We start from the raw sequence: 14,957 nt of genomic DNA, 5'->3' as shown, positions 1-14,957 counted from the left end.
TTTTAGTCGCCACAGGCGTCTTTGTGGGTGGGCATGACAAGCTTGCCAGATTTCATATCGCCCAATCTATCAATTTAACACTCACAGGATGAACAGCAAATGACTATGATCAGTCTTCCTAATAAATGTGTGACTCTGTCAGGAGGTCTGTTTAAAACTGTGAATATTTTTTTTCAGTGATGTAGCTGGTATTTTTTAGTCTGTGCATTAATCTGATACAGGATTGATGGGGGGAAGAAATCCCACATGTTCTTACTGACATACGGAGAAAAATAACAGTATCAAATATTGGCAGAAAATCTGGAGAACATGTCACACTGAATTATAAGACGCAGTCTGTGTGTCAGGTGGTGTCCAAGAAGAAGGTTTAACCTGCTTTCCTGCTTGATTCCCATTGACTTCAGCAACATCAACAACTTGCAGTTGTTTACCTTCCATTTTTTCTGTGCGAAGTTTGCAACCCTGATAGATACTATTGTTAAGCTAATCCTTTAGCATGGATCGTTAACCCATGTCCAAGAGCTAATTTTTTTATTTTCGTGAGGGCCTGATGCTCTTGTGAAATAAATAGTGCTGTCAGGCGATTAAGAAAATTAATCTAATTAATTACAGGATTTGTAATTAATTAATCAAATTAATCGCATTTTAATCTCATATCTGCTTAAGGTCCCAAAATAAAGAATTTGAATTCCAGGATTTTTCCAATTTTAATTATATTAAAAGACATTAAAAAAAAATAAAAAAATAAGGTGGGAATATATACAACACATTTTTGGGTACCCTGAGGTATAAGGAACACACACACAGTCCTGCACCTAAGATAAGCTGATTTGATTTTAAGGACGATCTTTGCTTCTGTCACATTTTTAATCAATGTGGACTCAATTTTCACTGCAATATGAACTTCTATACTTCTATGAGGTTAGGAGAACCAGGGCTAAAGGCTAAAAACTGTGAGGAACTATGTACAAAACACTAAATTCAAGTCTTGGATCAAAGAAAAGTGAAGTATTCTCAGTTTTACATGCTCTAAACACACAAACTGTTGCTCATTGGTGCAGAGCAGCCCCAAGAACATGACACCAGGAAGATGGAAGCTAATTTTCTAAGAATTCTTTAGATTTAACTACAGGACAAACATAGATCATTCAGGGCTTGCAACTGGTTAGCGTGTTCTGACAATGTTCACATTACAAGTTTTAATTCTCATCAAACTATTTCTCTGAACTTAAGTAATTCCTTTAAAAATAGCTGCTTAAAACTTAGACTAAAATTTGTTCAGATCCACTTCCATCACGTCCCAATAAAAAGAGGAGTCTTCCCAGTCAAACCAGCACTCCACTGGGTTAACTTAATGGAAAGCATACCACCATTTTCTTTAAATGCACGATTAAGACCTGATGAGGGGGAAAAACTGTTGGCTGGCTGCCTGGCCCATGTGGCTTTGCACCCCAGCATGCTTAATGCAGTGAAGTAGCTGCTTGCACTACACCCTAAATGGGGTTGAATTTGTCTCATTATATCGCACGCTGTGGGTGACGGTGGCAGCGAGGCTCGAGCTCTGGATGCAGCAGTTTAGGTGGCCTACTTTACATGGAGATGTCTAAAGTGTGTGTTGTGGTATTAAAATATGGTGCATCATGAGAGGTTGTTTGAAATAAAGGAGTTGAAGTTGTAGTGTTTGATTTCCTTTAGTCATTAGATTGTGATATTGTCAATAAAACAGTTCAGCTTCGTTGTGAGAATCCTGGGGGAAATACTGAATATGCTAAGAGGCAAAGAAAATATCAAAATGAATTGTTGATTAATGCATAATTTGTTATTTTCTTTCATCCTCATTGATGTATAATCTTTGTCAGTTCGACTTGTTTGGAGCTGTGTTAACACATTTCTCATAATTATACCATGAGATTATCAAACAGAGATGCTTTGTGCTACTGGAGGTGATTCATAGCATCTTAATTGATAAACACTCAGTTCCCTGGTGTGTGGGACCATCTAAGCTAGCTGCAGTAGGACGTCTTTGTACAACGTTGACAAGACTCTAATCATCTGACTTTGTAAGTTAAGTGCTCTCAAACACTCCGCTTTATTCTACAGCCTCCTGATTGAGACATATGTTACCCCAGCACTTTCTCAACAAACTCATTAAAACAAATGAATTTGGCAAATCACAGTGGTGTCAGTCGTAACGCCGGTGGCTGCTGGTGCAGAAGTACTGGAAAAATAAATAATGGTGGGTGTGTTTTTATGTTGCTGGCAGGATTTGAGATGTAAGCAGCTACCGCTCGCAGCAGCTATGATTACATGTGGAGTGTGCCTGGATGGAATTAATCCACACAGTGTTGCACCAACAAAGCAGCAGAGGATGTTTGATGCTATTTTTTGTGGAAAAATGTGTGCCATCTCTCGTGTATAATGAGCTAAAATGTATTCAGATTTTTCTCTTAATGAAAAATACATGTGCCCAAGCTAATTACTCAGCGTGGAAGACCTACATGCCTGTTGCAGGAGTCTTTCTTTAAGGTTGCTAACAGCAATGTTTTATTGACAGGTGGTAATCTCTATTTGTGTGTTTCCATGTCTCTGAATTGATTCTTTTAGGTTGCAGCACAGGGTTGTTGTAATTCTAGCCAAACAAAATCAGCTCCTGCCGGTGAAGAGCCTCATTCGATCCGATCCCCCAGCGGAAGCTTGTCTCTCAGCTGTGTTTTTCCATCACGGCTGGTGTGGCAGCCCGGCTGGTGAAAACCCAACACCACATGTAGAATCATTCCTTTTGATTAAGTCAGCTACTCGTCCTCAACGCTGAACATTTCTGCTTCAGTTAACAATTTTCACAGTTAAGAAAAGACCTGTCATAATGCGCCTGCTTCCTCTGGCTCAGGGGTTGATGGAGAGGGATGATTAACAGATGACTTGAGTTGGAAAAGTTAAGAGGCAAAGATGATACCATGGCAAAGTTGGAGCTTCTTGAACAAAGCAGGAGTCCTTTGTTCTTGGAGTTGGGCGTCTGTAACACAGCGCGACACAATGCCAGATTTTCCGTCATGTTGCAGCTTTAGTGATGTCTTTGGTTTATAGTGTGTATTGATTTATTCCTAGGTTACCATCTTTGTGGGCAGAATATAATGACGGTTGACAGAAACACATAAACACTGCTGTGTGGATGTGGGAGGTACAGGCTGGACTGCATGTGTATGAATGTCTTGGTCTATTTTTATCTCGGGCACACAGGCGTATTCCTCGATACTTTGGCTGCATGATCTAATCTAATCTCATCTGAGATAACTGCGTAACGAGTTTCTTGTTAGCCACTTGACTTGGGAGATAATGAATTCTGCTAAAGTAAGCCAAAGACAATACCAGACCTCTTCTCACCACAGATTCACGCTGGTTGTCAGGGATTTTGATGGGGTGATGGATTGGGTTTTAATGAAAAGTAAGGAGGGCTGCAGCCGTGCTGCAAATGAAACGGGTATTAATCATGAATCGATGAAAAGCAACAGGAAATGAATCGCAGATAAAATATATCAAAAGGTAATAAATACTTCATTAAAGAGTTGAGATAGTGATGTGCAGTTCTCGTGTTATCACATGATACATCTATCAATGACTGCTGATTAACTCGTCCAATGGTTGTTGATCCTTTTCTTTCCACCGTGCGAGAATTTTAAAGAATAAATATTCCATACAGCAAGACGGGCATCAAATTACGTACATGAGGTCCTTGAGTTACGGATGAGTTCTGTTCCTATGACGTGTCTTGACCCAAAATTCTGCACAAGTCAGAATTTTATCCTAAATACCCCCTAAATCTCTTAAAAACTATCCAAACACATGGATTATACTTCATATTCATGGGAAAACAGAAAATCCTGCTTTCCTTTTTGTGTCCATGATGCGGGAAAGGTGAGGATACCGAGAAAATTACTGAGCACAAACAATCTAAAGTATGACGCGACTCGAGACAAAGTGGACGATGCTGATGACCGCGTAGCACTGCTTAGCTGTGTATGCACATGCACTACCCGTCAAAAACTAGTACACGTCGCAGGAGCTTAGAACAGAGGAACAGGGGCATAACTTTGAAACCTTCTCTATTTTCTTACGTACATTTATTTATTGGCATCGTCCTGTTATAGGTACCAACCAAATTCTGTCTGTAGTACTGAGTACCGATTCACGTAAAATCGAATAGCTCCATGTCTAGGTACCTAAACACATCACTGTGACTGTGGGAGAGTGTAAGAGTAGGTGGTTGTCCATGCTGGACATAAACACAGCAGTGCAAGGTTATATGTTGAAGAATAAATATGTTAAATTGAAAAATCTGAGATTTTATTGTTAAACAATTTAAATTTATTACCACATAGACCAGGGGTCTGCAACCTTCACCATCGTAAGAGCCAGTTTGCTTCAGCTCACCTGGATTAAAGTCATTGAGGAGCCACAAAAACTCCTCAAATTTCACAATAAAGAAATAATGTTCTACACAAAATAAAAATCTACTTAATAATTATCCAAACAAATATTTTTTGTATTTGTAAAATTGAACATGTGATGTTTTGTTTTCTATTTCTAATACATTTGCAGATATTACAAAATTTTAAAGAACTGCTTAGTCAAATATTTATGTAGTTTTAAAAATTGTGAAATTTTAAAAATTTGCAAAATGAATCAACCTTTTTCAGAAAACCTAAAAAATGTGCAAACTTTAAAAACATTGAAATTTGCAAAACCTTTAAAAAAAGTTGGACTTTTTTCTTTATTTGAAAAAAAGTCAAAAAATTGAAACTCAAAAACTTTTCAAAAATTCTGAAATACGAGCAAAAATCAAAAAACCATTTTAAATGTAAAAACTGCAAAAATTTGATTAAAATTTGCAAAATAAATAAATAAATATAGGTTGAAATTTAATACATTTTTAACAATCATTTTCAAAACTTTTTTTTTTTTTTTTTTTACAATTAAAAAAAGATTTAGCTACAAGGAGCCACTACAAAGGAGTCAAAGAGCCTTATTAGGCTCTAGAGCCGCAGGTTGCAGACCTTTGACATAGACACACAAAAGTACTGAAAATTGGTACCATTGAGTACCTATTGTTCCGGGGTTGGATAAAGTTTTAGGAAAACCCATAAATCTGTGAAGCTAACCCGAACATGTACAGTTTGGGAAGGACTAGGGATGGGTACCTTTTAAATTTAAAACGATACAGTACCAGGTAATCAGTATTGGTACTTAACAGTACCAATTTTGGTACTTTTGTGTGTTTAAATTAGAGCTGGGACAATATGCTTTTCTCGCGATTCATTTCTATCAGGATTTTTGGGGTGCCATTTTTATTTCTTAGATATTTAATTCTTAGCTATTTACAGTTTTTGTGATTTTCAGTTTGGTTTTCTTAACACCAGACCGTGTGAAAAAGTTAACTGACGATGATAATGTCTACAGACTATATAAGGAGACATATTTTCCCACAAAATTCACACCACATGAGTCAGAGAGAAACATTTCACCCTCTGCTGGAGAAAAGTGAAAAGACTGAAAGAAGAATTTGAATTTGACAAAAAAAAAAAGAAGAAGATTTTTGACTAAGAATCCCAATTTTGATATTGCCAAACAAAAAATCCCTATATGTCAATATATAAACCCCTAGTTTATATGGAAAGTTTTTCAATTTAACGTATTTATTTCTCAATAGATAAACTTGCAATGTTGTGTTCATGTCCAGCCTTGAAAATAACCTACTATATAACCTTACTAATAACCTTATCATGGTACCTTTTGATTTTATGTGAATTGATACTCGATGCTACAGACAGAATTTGGTTGGTACCTAAAAAAGTACCTAATTTGGTACCCATCCTTAAGAAGGACAGACCAATTTTAGGGACTGGTTTTATAAAGGAAAAATACACAGCAAGGAGAAGCTCACCTGGGCTCTGGAGTCTGGTGACAGACCGGCTGGTGGTGTTGAGGGAAGCCACCAGCCCCGTTTTTGTCACAGTTCAGATTTTATTTGAACAGTCGAGTCTTAACGAAAAAGCAATCCAAGGTGTTGTCTCTCGAGTCTGCCGAGTCTAGCATGTCCAGTGCATCAATTTCTCCCTTTCTTCACAGCTGAAGCCACTTCTCTAGATTACAATGACGTCTTAGAGAGAACCTAGCTCCTGATCTAGGAATAATGCATTCAAAGACTCAAGGCAACATCACTTATCCAAACTCGTTATCTCTGTTATGAAACCAGTCTGTGAGGTATTTATTATATAGAAGAAGAAATAGAAATATGAATAAGGAGAAACACGAGGAGAAATTCTTGTGTCTTCTATCATCCCTAACACTATACTGATTGCCAGCCCAACCGGTCATCGGTATCGTTTCAGATGTGAATGGTACCCCTTCCTAGGTTACAGTGACATCCACATTAATTCCTATAAAGCTTTGTGAGTCCAATAATTCAACCATCAGGATTCCAACGAGCAAGTGGCTTATGAGAAAATCACAGGTCCTGTGCAAACGAGTGGCAGATGCTCAGCTCTCATTTTTCATTTCCAGTCTCTAGAGTAGACGCATCAGCTTCTGTGAAGTCTGAAAATCTGGGACGATCCAGGGTTAGGGAGTTAACAGAAAGCTTGTTATATTCCACAGATGGGCATTACTGACAATTAATTGAAGCTGTTAATTTATCTTGCTCTTGTTTCTTTGTCATTCTTGTGTATACTGTACCAAAAAGGGTCATTTTTTATTATCAATTTATCGTTTGATGACTTTAGATGAATGGCTCTGTCTCTTCTGCCTGTGAAGCTGAGGAGAAACTGCTATTTGTAATTTCTCAGTGATCTCAAATAGATCAAGTGCCAAAAATATCCCATTTACAATCATATCAAATGTACAACAGCTGCAATTATGCAGTTGAGAAGCTCAATTCTGTCCAAGAGCGATCAATCCAGCACAGAAAGGAGCAATTCCACCTTAAAAATTACAAGAGCAATATCAGCCGTCGTCTTTTGATGCTTAATATTTTTTCTTCTTTCTGTTTTTGTTGCAGAGAACACAAACAGCAGATGAACTATGAATGCTGAACACGATGATCTCCTCCCTCCAGCGCCAGACAATGAGAGGTCGTAGGCTGAAGGGGGCGCTGTCCAACCCCCTCTTTGTGCTGCTCTTGGCCCTCCAGATCCTGGTGGTGGCTGGGCTGGTTCGCGCTCAGACCTGTCCTTCTGTGTGTTCATGCAGTAACCAGTTCAGCAAAGTCATATGCACCCGCCGCAGCCTACGGGACGTCCCAGATGGCATTTCCACCAACACTCGCTACCTGAACCTCCAGGACAACCTCATCCAGGTTATCAAGGTGGACAGTTTCAAACACCTGCGCCATCTGGAGATACTGCAGCTGAGCAAGAACCACATCCGCAGCATTGAGATCGGAGCCTTCAATGGGCTGGCCAGTCTCAACACCTTGGAGCTCTTTGACAACCGACTTACGACAATCCCCAATGGAGCATTCGAGTACCTGTCCAAGCTGAAGGAGCTGTGGCTAAGGAACAACCCCATCGAAAGCATACCGTCCTATGCCTTCAACCGGGTCCCCTCGCTCCGAAGGCTGGATCTAGGCGAGCTGAAACGTCTCTCCTACATTTCTGATGGGGCCTTCAAGGACTTGAGCAACCTGCGCTACCTGAACCTGGGAATGTGCAACCTCAAAGAGATTCCAAACATTTTACCCTTGGTCAGGCTTGAGGAGCTGGAAATGTCAGGTAACCAGATCACTGTTATCAAGCCCAGCTCGTTCACAGGATTGGCTAACCTCCAGAAGCTGTGGATGATGCACGCCCAGATCCAAACCATCGAGAGGAACTCCTTCGACGACCTCCAATCAATGGTGGAGCTCAACCTGGCTCACAACAACCTGACCTTTCTACCACATGACCTCTTCACCCCGCTGCACCACCTGGAGCGGGTCCACCTCCACCACAACCCCTGGAACTGCAACTGTGATATCTTGTGGCTCAGCTGGTGGCTGAAGGAGGCGGTGCCTGCCAATACCAGCTGCTGCGCACGTTGCCATACTCCTACAGCTCTTAAAGGTCGCTACATCGGGGAACTGGATCACAGCTATTTCCAGTGCGACGTTCCTGTTATTGTCGAGCCTCCGAGTGACTTGAATGTGACCGAAGGCATGGGGGCAGAGCTTAAATGCCGTACGAGCTCGGTGACATCCATCAGCTGGCTCACGCCAAACGGTTCGTTGGTGACACATGGAGCGTACAAGGTGCGATTGTCCGTACTCAACGATGGGACGCTGAACTTTACAAGTGTCACGATGCAGGACACTGGGACTTACACCTGCATGGTAAGCAACACAGCGGGCAACATTTCTGCCTCTGCTGTGCTCAATGTCACTTCTGTGGAAAACAGTGGGGTGACCTATTTTACCACGGTCACTGTGGAGACCATTGAGACCCCGGGGGATGATAGCCAAACACCGCTGCCCCCATTTGGCTGGGTGTCATCATCGACAACAAAAGGTACTCCTGTTTCTACAAGGACCACAGAGCGGACTTACACCATTCCAGTTCTTGATCTGGATGGCGAGGGAGCCATCAACGGCCTGGATGAGGTGATGAAAACCACTAAGATCATCATCGGCTGCTTCGTGGCCATCACACTTATGGCTGCTGTATTACTGGTGATTTTCTACAAGATGAGGAAGCAGCATAACCAGCAGGATCCTGATGGGCCTGCGTCCTCCATGGAGGTTATCACGGTCGAAGAAGAGCTCGCAGGTGTCGCTGCCATGGAGAGACACCTTTCTCTGCCCCCTCTAGAGCACTACAACCACTACAACACCTACAAGAGCACTTACCACCACCCGCCCATGCTCAGTACCATACACAGCTCAGCTACACAGGAACCTTTATTGATTCAAGCCTGCTCAAAAGACAATGTACAAGAGACCCAAATCTGATCTTGAATATGACTGAATAGACAGAATCAGCGCTTTCATACTTGGAGTACAATGGACCAAAACATGGAGATAAAATAAATCAAAGTGACATTGACTTGACAGAGTTGATGTCGATAATACAGCATTTGGCAAAGGGACGACACATGATACTTTAACAAGTGTCTTTACAAAAACAAAGATTATTTATTAAAAGTATGTCTAGTGGCTAAATGAAGAAAAACAATTTGTGATAGCTTTTTAGCTCATTTTATTTCTCTCTATCTGTGTAATACTGCACAAGGGAAAGAATGGTTCACCTGATATTTTACCTGATAACATGTTTGATTGAGGACACTGTGACGCTACTTAAAGGTATTTATTTTACAGTTGTCAAACATCCCCTGTCCTGGATGGAAAATACTTTAGACTTGTTTTCGTTGCCGTCATTTTCCAACTGTCATTCAACCCAAAATGAGATCTTTTAATGACACGGCTCTGGAAGATATCGCAGCGAAGCCAGCATGCCTGAGGAGCAAAGCAGCCAAATGAGTGAATGTGCATTTTCCCCCGTGGCTCCTAAACAGCCATACATAGCTCACTTTAATTAAGATTAAGTCCTGGCTCCCACTCCTCCTACCTACGCTTTACACTTCTACCTTTACTACCTCTCTGGAATCCTCCATCACTCCTGTCCTCTGCGTTCGTCCCACTACTCTTTCTTATGCGTTCTCTTGTGTCTTTGATTGCCTCTCCGTCACTTCACCCGGCCGCGTTCCTCACCCCCTCGCCGTGTCTCATTTGTCTGGCTTTATCCGCCGGCATGTGCCACACGACGGCAGAATATTGCTTGAGAAAATGAAGGGCAGCATACGGCGGCGGTCTGCAGCCTCCCTGTTAACCCAGTAATGATCTACGTCCACTCAGTGTCGCGTTACCTTGCCATCACCCCAGGGTCACACGAGCTTGGGCGCTGATAGTCCATCTGTTATACAGATAAAGAGGCAAATGAGGCTGCTTTGTAATGTAGTGTGACCCTGTCAGGCTAAAGCAGATGGGGCTAACATAGCCAGTCAAGCAGTTAGGATCCTGCAACAAAATAAGGGGAGATGGGTTATAGCTCATTAATCTGTATCAGCAGTTCATTTGCAGACTAACAGAGGAAGGCTGATAACAAAACAGCAGGAGACTTTTCCACTCTCCGTGTGCCTAACATCTAACAGGGGATAGAGGCCTTTGATATTGAAGCGACCCCTGCTCGGTCTCATCTTTGTCAGAGGAAAACACACACACTTTGATGTTGCATCATTTATAGGCCATCGAAAAATTGTCTCTCCTGTAGTCTGTTGACGCTCGGCGTTTTCATTTAGTCCTTTCAAAGGGGGAGGCTTAAGGAAGGGGGAGGCAGGGATGAAAAGTGAAGAACAGTGGGAGGGAAGGAGGAGGGAGCCGGACCCACAACGGTCATGAGGGGTCTTCAAACAGAGATATTGCAGATATGAAAGCAGAGGAGTGAAAAAAAAAGGAAAAAAGATAAGGAATAAGGAGGCAAAAGTAGCCATCAGACTGTCGCCATGGAAACAGTGACCTTGTGCAGAAAGTAAGTCGAGGTAGATATGCCTTTGGTCTCTGTGCAACAGGCATTTCCCACAGGCAATTTCGCAAACGTGGATGATTATCAATAAAGTGGTATACAGAGCGTTCGGTAAGAGGAGGTTTTGATGAGATTAGAGCCGCGCGTGACGTCACCTTTGCAGAGAGACGCAGCGTGTCAGTCGCTTAAATGAAATAAATCATCACATGAAGGGAGAAATTTAGCAATTTTACTGTCCAGCGGCTCTATTCGCCTTATTGATTTCCATCCCTCTGAACACAGCCGCCGCTGCTTTTAGTACCAACATATTAGAGCACCATCACTCAAGAAATTCGCTCCTTCTGATGTAATCTCTCATTTTTCTCTGAAAAATGGGGGCAAAGATGTTCCAGCAAAACATAGAAACCAGGAGGTGTGAGGTGTGACAGAGCTACACATGGAAACTCAGCGTGAGCCCTTCGTTGACAGACGTGAACCATTCTTTCCCTTTCCACTGTTTCTTTCTCAATGCTCAGTTCCTTTTCAATGCTTTTGGTGGCTTAATGATTCAATGTCGATGCTGGCTACAGTGAAAAAATAAGGATGAGATTTTATATATATCTATATATATTTCAGGATGAGGCTTGTGAGTTTCTTCAGGATGAATGGAATATCTCTGTATTGGTATTTACTTGCGCAGGATGGCTTTGTTTGAGGAGATATCTGAAGGCCAGGACGAAATGAAGGAGCTGCAGGAGGTTGGACTCGAAATACCAGCAGAGTGAGCTTGATTTTTGTGCAAAAACATGAGGCCAAGGTGATCAAATTCTTGTGTGTTATTCTGCCAACTGTCTATGTATGGGGGAGGGTTACTGTATGTGGGAGTGTTCTCTCTCATTTTTGGAGAGAATAATCATCAAATGGTTAAATTTCTACAAAAACAAACAAAAAAAAATATTTTCAAAAACACAATGCAAAAAAAAAAATCTTCAGATCATAATTTTACATGTGCTTCAATTGTTAAAAAAAAATAAAAAGCAAAACAAAAAGAAGAAGAAAAAAAAAAAAACAAGAGACTGTGCTTGTCAGGAGTCCAACTAATTTCTCTGAGGATGATGTTCAAATATTGATACCTGAGATTGTAGTTCATACTGTACATGAATACAAATAAAAATTGCAATTCTTTTTTTTTCCATTAGATTTAACAGAATGGTTTATTCACACAGACGTCGTCACCGTGTCCCGTTCACACATGCATAGAAACAAACAGAAAAGGATTCGGCGCCGCAGTGAGGGGAACGGGCTGTGAAGAAACGCTTTGTAGCTTTTTCTACGAGGTCAGAGGAGGGAAGAGGATCTCTATACGAGGAAAAGGAAGTGATCTTTCTGTATTATACATAGGAAGCTGGATTCTTTTATCTGGTTTGAATCACTCCATCTGTCTGACAGAATCATTCAATTCATCCAGGGCAATTCTGAGACTTTCATAACCAACGGCACAAAAGCTTTCGACTCGGCATAATGAACCAGGAGCCTCGCAGAACTTTGAAGAACATTGTTAAAGTCGGGGATTTAACAGCAGCCTCTATAGACTTTTCAGAACGTGTTAAATATTGAATCATTCAATATGATTTCTGCTGGATGCGGTCGTGATTTGTGCAAAATTTACAACAAAACGTACTTTTCATTATAACATCCTGCTGCCTAAAATGGCTCACAGTCACAATTGCCTTTGGAAATGCTCCATTTCCCTCCTAAAGTACTCGATAGCTGCCCAGCAAAATGTTTTCAGGCAATTGGTGCAGGCTTTATTCAAGCATTCATCGGTTACTATGGTCAATCCAGAGTCCTGAAATGTCTCTTCCAACAAAGGGATCATTAATTCATTTGCTAACCGATCAATTTATTCCGGAGGTGATGTCCTTACGAGGCTGGATGCAATTGCAAAAACGGTGCAGTAATCTCTATTCCCCTGCCAGTTATAGTATTTTTATGCCGTATGTGGGAGATGGAAGTATTCTCACAAGCGGTGAATCAGATGATTTGTGGGACAAGATGTACGTTTAGTATTGAATGTGAACGCAATTTCAAATTCCTTTATTTTCTCAGTGCACTCGTCTTGCGTCAGTGTTAGTACGTCATTCTCAGATCCAGCTCCGTGTCCAGAAAGAGACCAGTTTTTTTTTTGAGAGTATAATCTGACAATGTGGGAAGAAAGGAGAGGAATAAAGCTCACAGACTCCTTTTCTCTGGCAAGCGATGCATTCGTGGGCTCGGTTGAAGCGCTGGTCATCAAGAACTTAAGAATCAGCAGCAGAATGAGTCGAGTTTTTCGGTTGCTGGGACAGTTTCAGGTCTGTTGTGTTGGATATTTGACATTCCATTAAAATGAATGGACTCACCAAGAGAAAACGATTGTGAACATACCACCACACAGCAAAATGAAAAGCTGCATTAGCCTGAGTATGTCGATACAAGAAAATAACTTTTTAGACATTCTTCAACTTTTAAACAAAGCTTGGCGTCAGCTGCAGAAGTTTTCTTTGAGTCTTTCACTGCTTCTTAGAAAATCTGACAGGTTTCAAGGTGAAAATCCACAAAGAGATTTACTGTTAGACAAATTAGTCTCATCAAAAAGAGGAACTGGAAAGAAATGCTTCACAAGGCCGACAATACACATTAGGGATGGAACGGTTTATGACAAAAATCTGACTCATTCAGTTTTCTTCGCTCGGTTCAGTGTGTGCTTCGAAGAATTCGTGTTTTTCTCTTTTCTTCATTTTACTCAGTTGGAAGCGAGTATGTAGCTCTGATCGAAGGCATGTGCAACTCAAGGCGAAGGAGACCACCAGGAAACTATGTGGGAAGCAGGGTGACCAGGTGCTTACTCGCAACAAGGACAAGGAGAGTGTTTGAGCTGGACGATGAGGGACACGTTACCACAATGCTGAAACAAAGGCTTCATTTTAAAACAATGTCCATCTAACCCTGAGATATTAATGTTTCTAATGAGACTGAGAATTTCTCCAATTTAAAAGACAAGGAAATGTTTTTGTCACATGAAAATAATACTCATAAATACCATTAAAAAAATTTACTTGTAAGAATTAAAAAAAGAAACCAGAAGTTTCTCAGAGCTTGTGAAAGATTTAGACGTTCAGTGTATGTTTTCAACTCTTAAAGGTCGACTTATCTGTTAGCACTAAAACAAAAAGGCACCAGTCACTATTTTTCAACATTTCTGTAGGTTTGACATCATAACGTGTGTTGCTTCACATCATACTAACTTCCATGCGCAGTGGAGAAATATTTGATCAAGTTGCCAAAACACTCTGTGAATCACCCTGCACTGATTTAGATCTTAAATAAAAATGTCCCAGCTTCTTTTCCTCTGAGGAATTTCATATTTTTCCACCAAAATCTGCGTTTTGGCATCTGAGACTTTTACGTTTCTTTTTCCAGGTCAGCGCGGGCGGAGGTAAGGCTGCAAGATATGGCCAAAATCCAATATCTCGATATTTGTAGGCTGTATCTCGATACATGATATATATCTCTATATTTAGTTTTTTTCCTCTAAATCACTATATTAATGTCAAATCCAACCCTTTGATGCATAAAATGACTTCAGGATAATGATTCAAGCAGACCTTTCAGTTGGATTTTTAAAATTTTAATGCAAAACCGGGAAAATCTCTGTCAGGTAAAGTTAAGCAAAGCTTTTATTTTAAACCAAACTTATGTAGATACATAATTTTAGCTCCAGCAAAATAATTCAGTCAAATTAATTCTACCGGCTGATTATATTATATTGTATCAAATTATACTATATTACATTATTAAAAATTATATTATTCTATATTATTTCATATTATATTATATTATATTATATCATATCAAATTATATTATATTACATTATATTAAATTATATTATTTCATATTATATTATATTATTTTATATTATTTCATATTATATTATATCATATTACATTATATTAAATTATATTATTTTATATTTTTCATATTATTTTTATTATATTATAATATGTTATATTATATTAAATTATGTCATATTATTTTATATTATTTCACATTATATTGTATTATATTAAATATTTTCATTTTATATCTTATTATATTATAGTTTGAAACTAAACTAAAGTGTGCAGTAAAGCGAAAGTAAACTTAAAAACATGTTGAGTTTGTTTCTCTTTATGGAGAGTTAGACGAAAATCAGGGATCAAACAGGCAGCAAAGCAAACCCAAATAAGCAAGTACACTATAGAAAACAAGCCCCACAACCTGCGACTGCTACAACGTGCAAGCTTTCCTACATCTGAAAACATTTAACTTACTGTTTATACTCGATGGTTGCGATATAGCCATTTTATACATCTCACGTGCAAAAACCTGCAATACATTGAGTATATTCGATA

The 14,957-nt window shown here is 39.9% G+C and overlaps 1 protein-coding gene across 1 annotated transcript in view; it reads left to right on the top strand.

Annotated features, from left to right (window-relative positions):
* lrrc4cb (leucine rich repeat containing 4C, genome duplicate b) overlaps positions 1-10,666 on the top strand; it is a 92,987-nt gene extending 82,321 nt beyond the window's left edge. The window contains exon 2 of the mRNA XM_074666129.1: positions 7,052-10,666. Coding sequence (XP_074522230.1) covers positions 7,079-8,974 — 1,896 coding nt within the window. The 5' untranslated portion in view covers positions 7,052-7,078 and the 3' untranslated portion in view covers positions 8,975-10,666. The remainder of the gene's footprint in view (positions 1-7,051) is intronic.
* The last annotated feature ends 4,291 nt before the right edge of the window (positions 10,667-14,957 follow it).

Source organism: Halichoeres trimaculatus, unplaced genomic scaffold, assembly GCF_033239565.1.
Source record: "Halichoeres trimaculatus isolate MK-OKI-2021-1 unplaced genomic scaffold, fHalTri1.1 fHalTri1_scaffold_3, whole genome shotgun sequence".
Lineage (NCBI taxonomy): Eukaryota > Metazoa > Chordata > Actinopteri > Labriformes > Labridae > Halichoeres > Halichoeres trimaculatus.
Note: the sequence above shows the minus strand (reverse complement) of the source record. Positions and strands in the feature narration are given on the sequence as shown.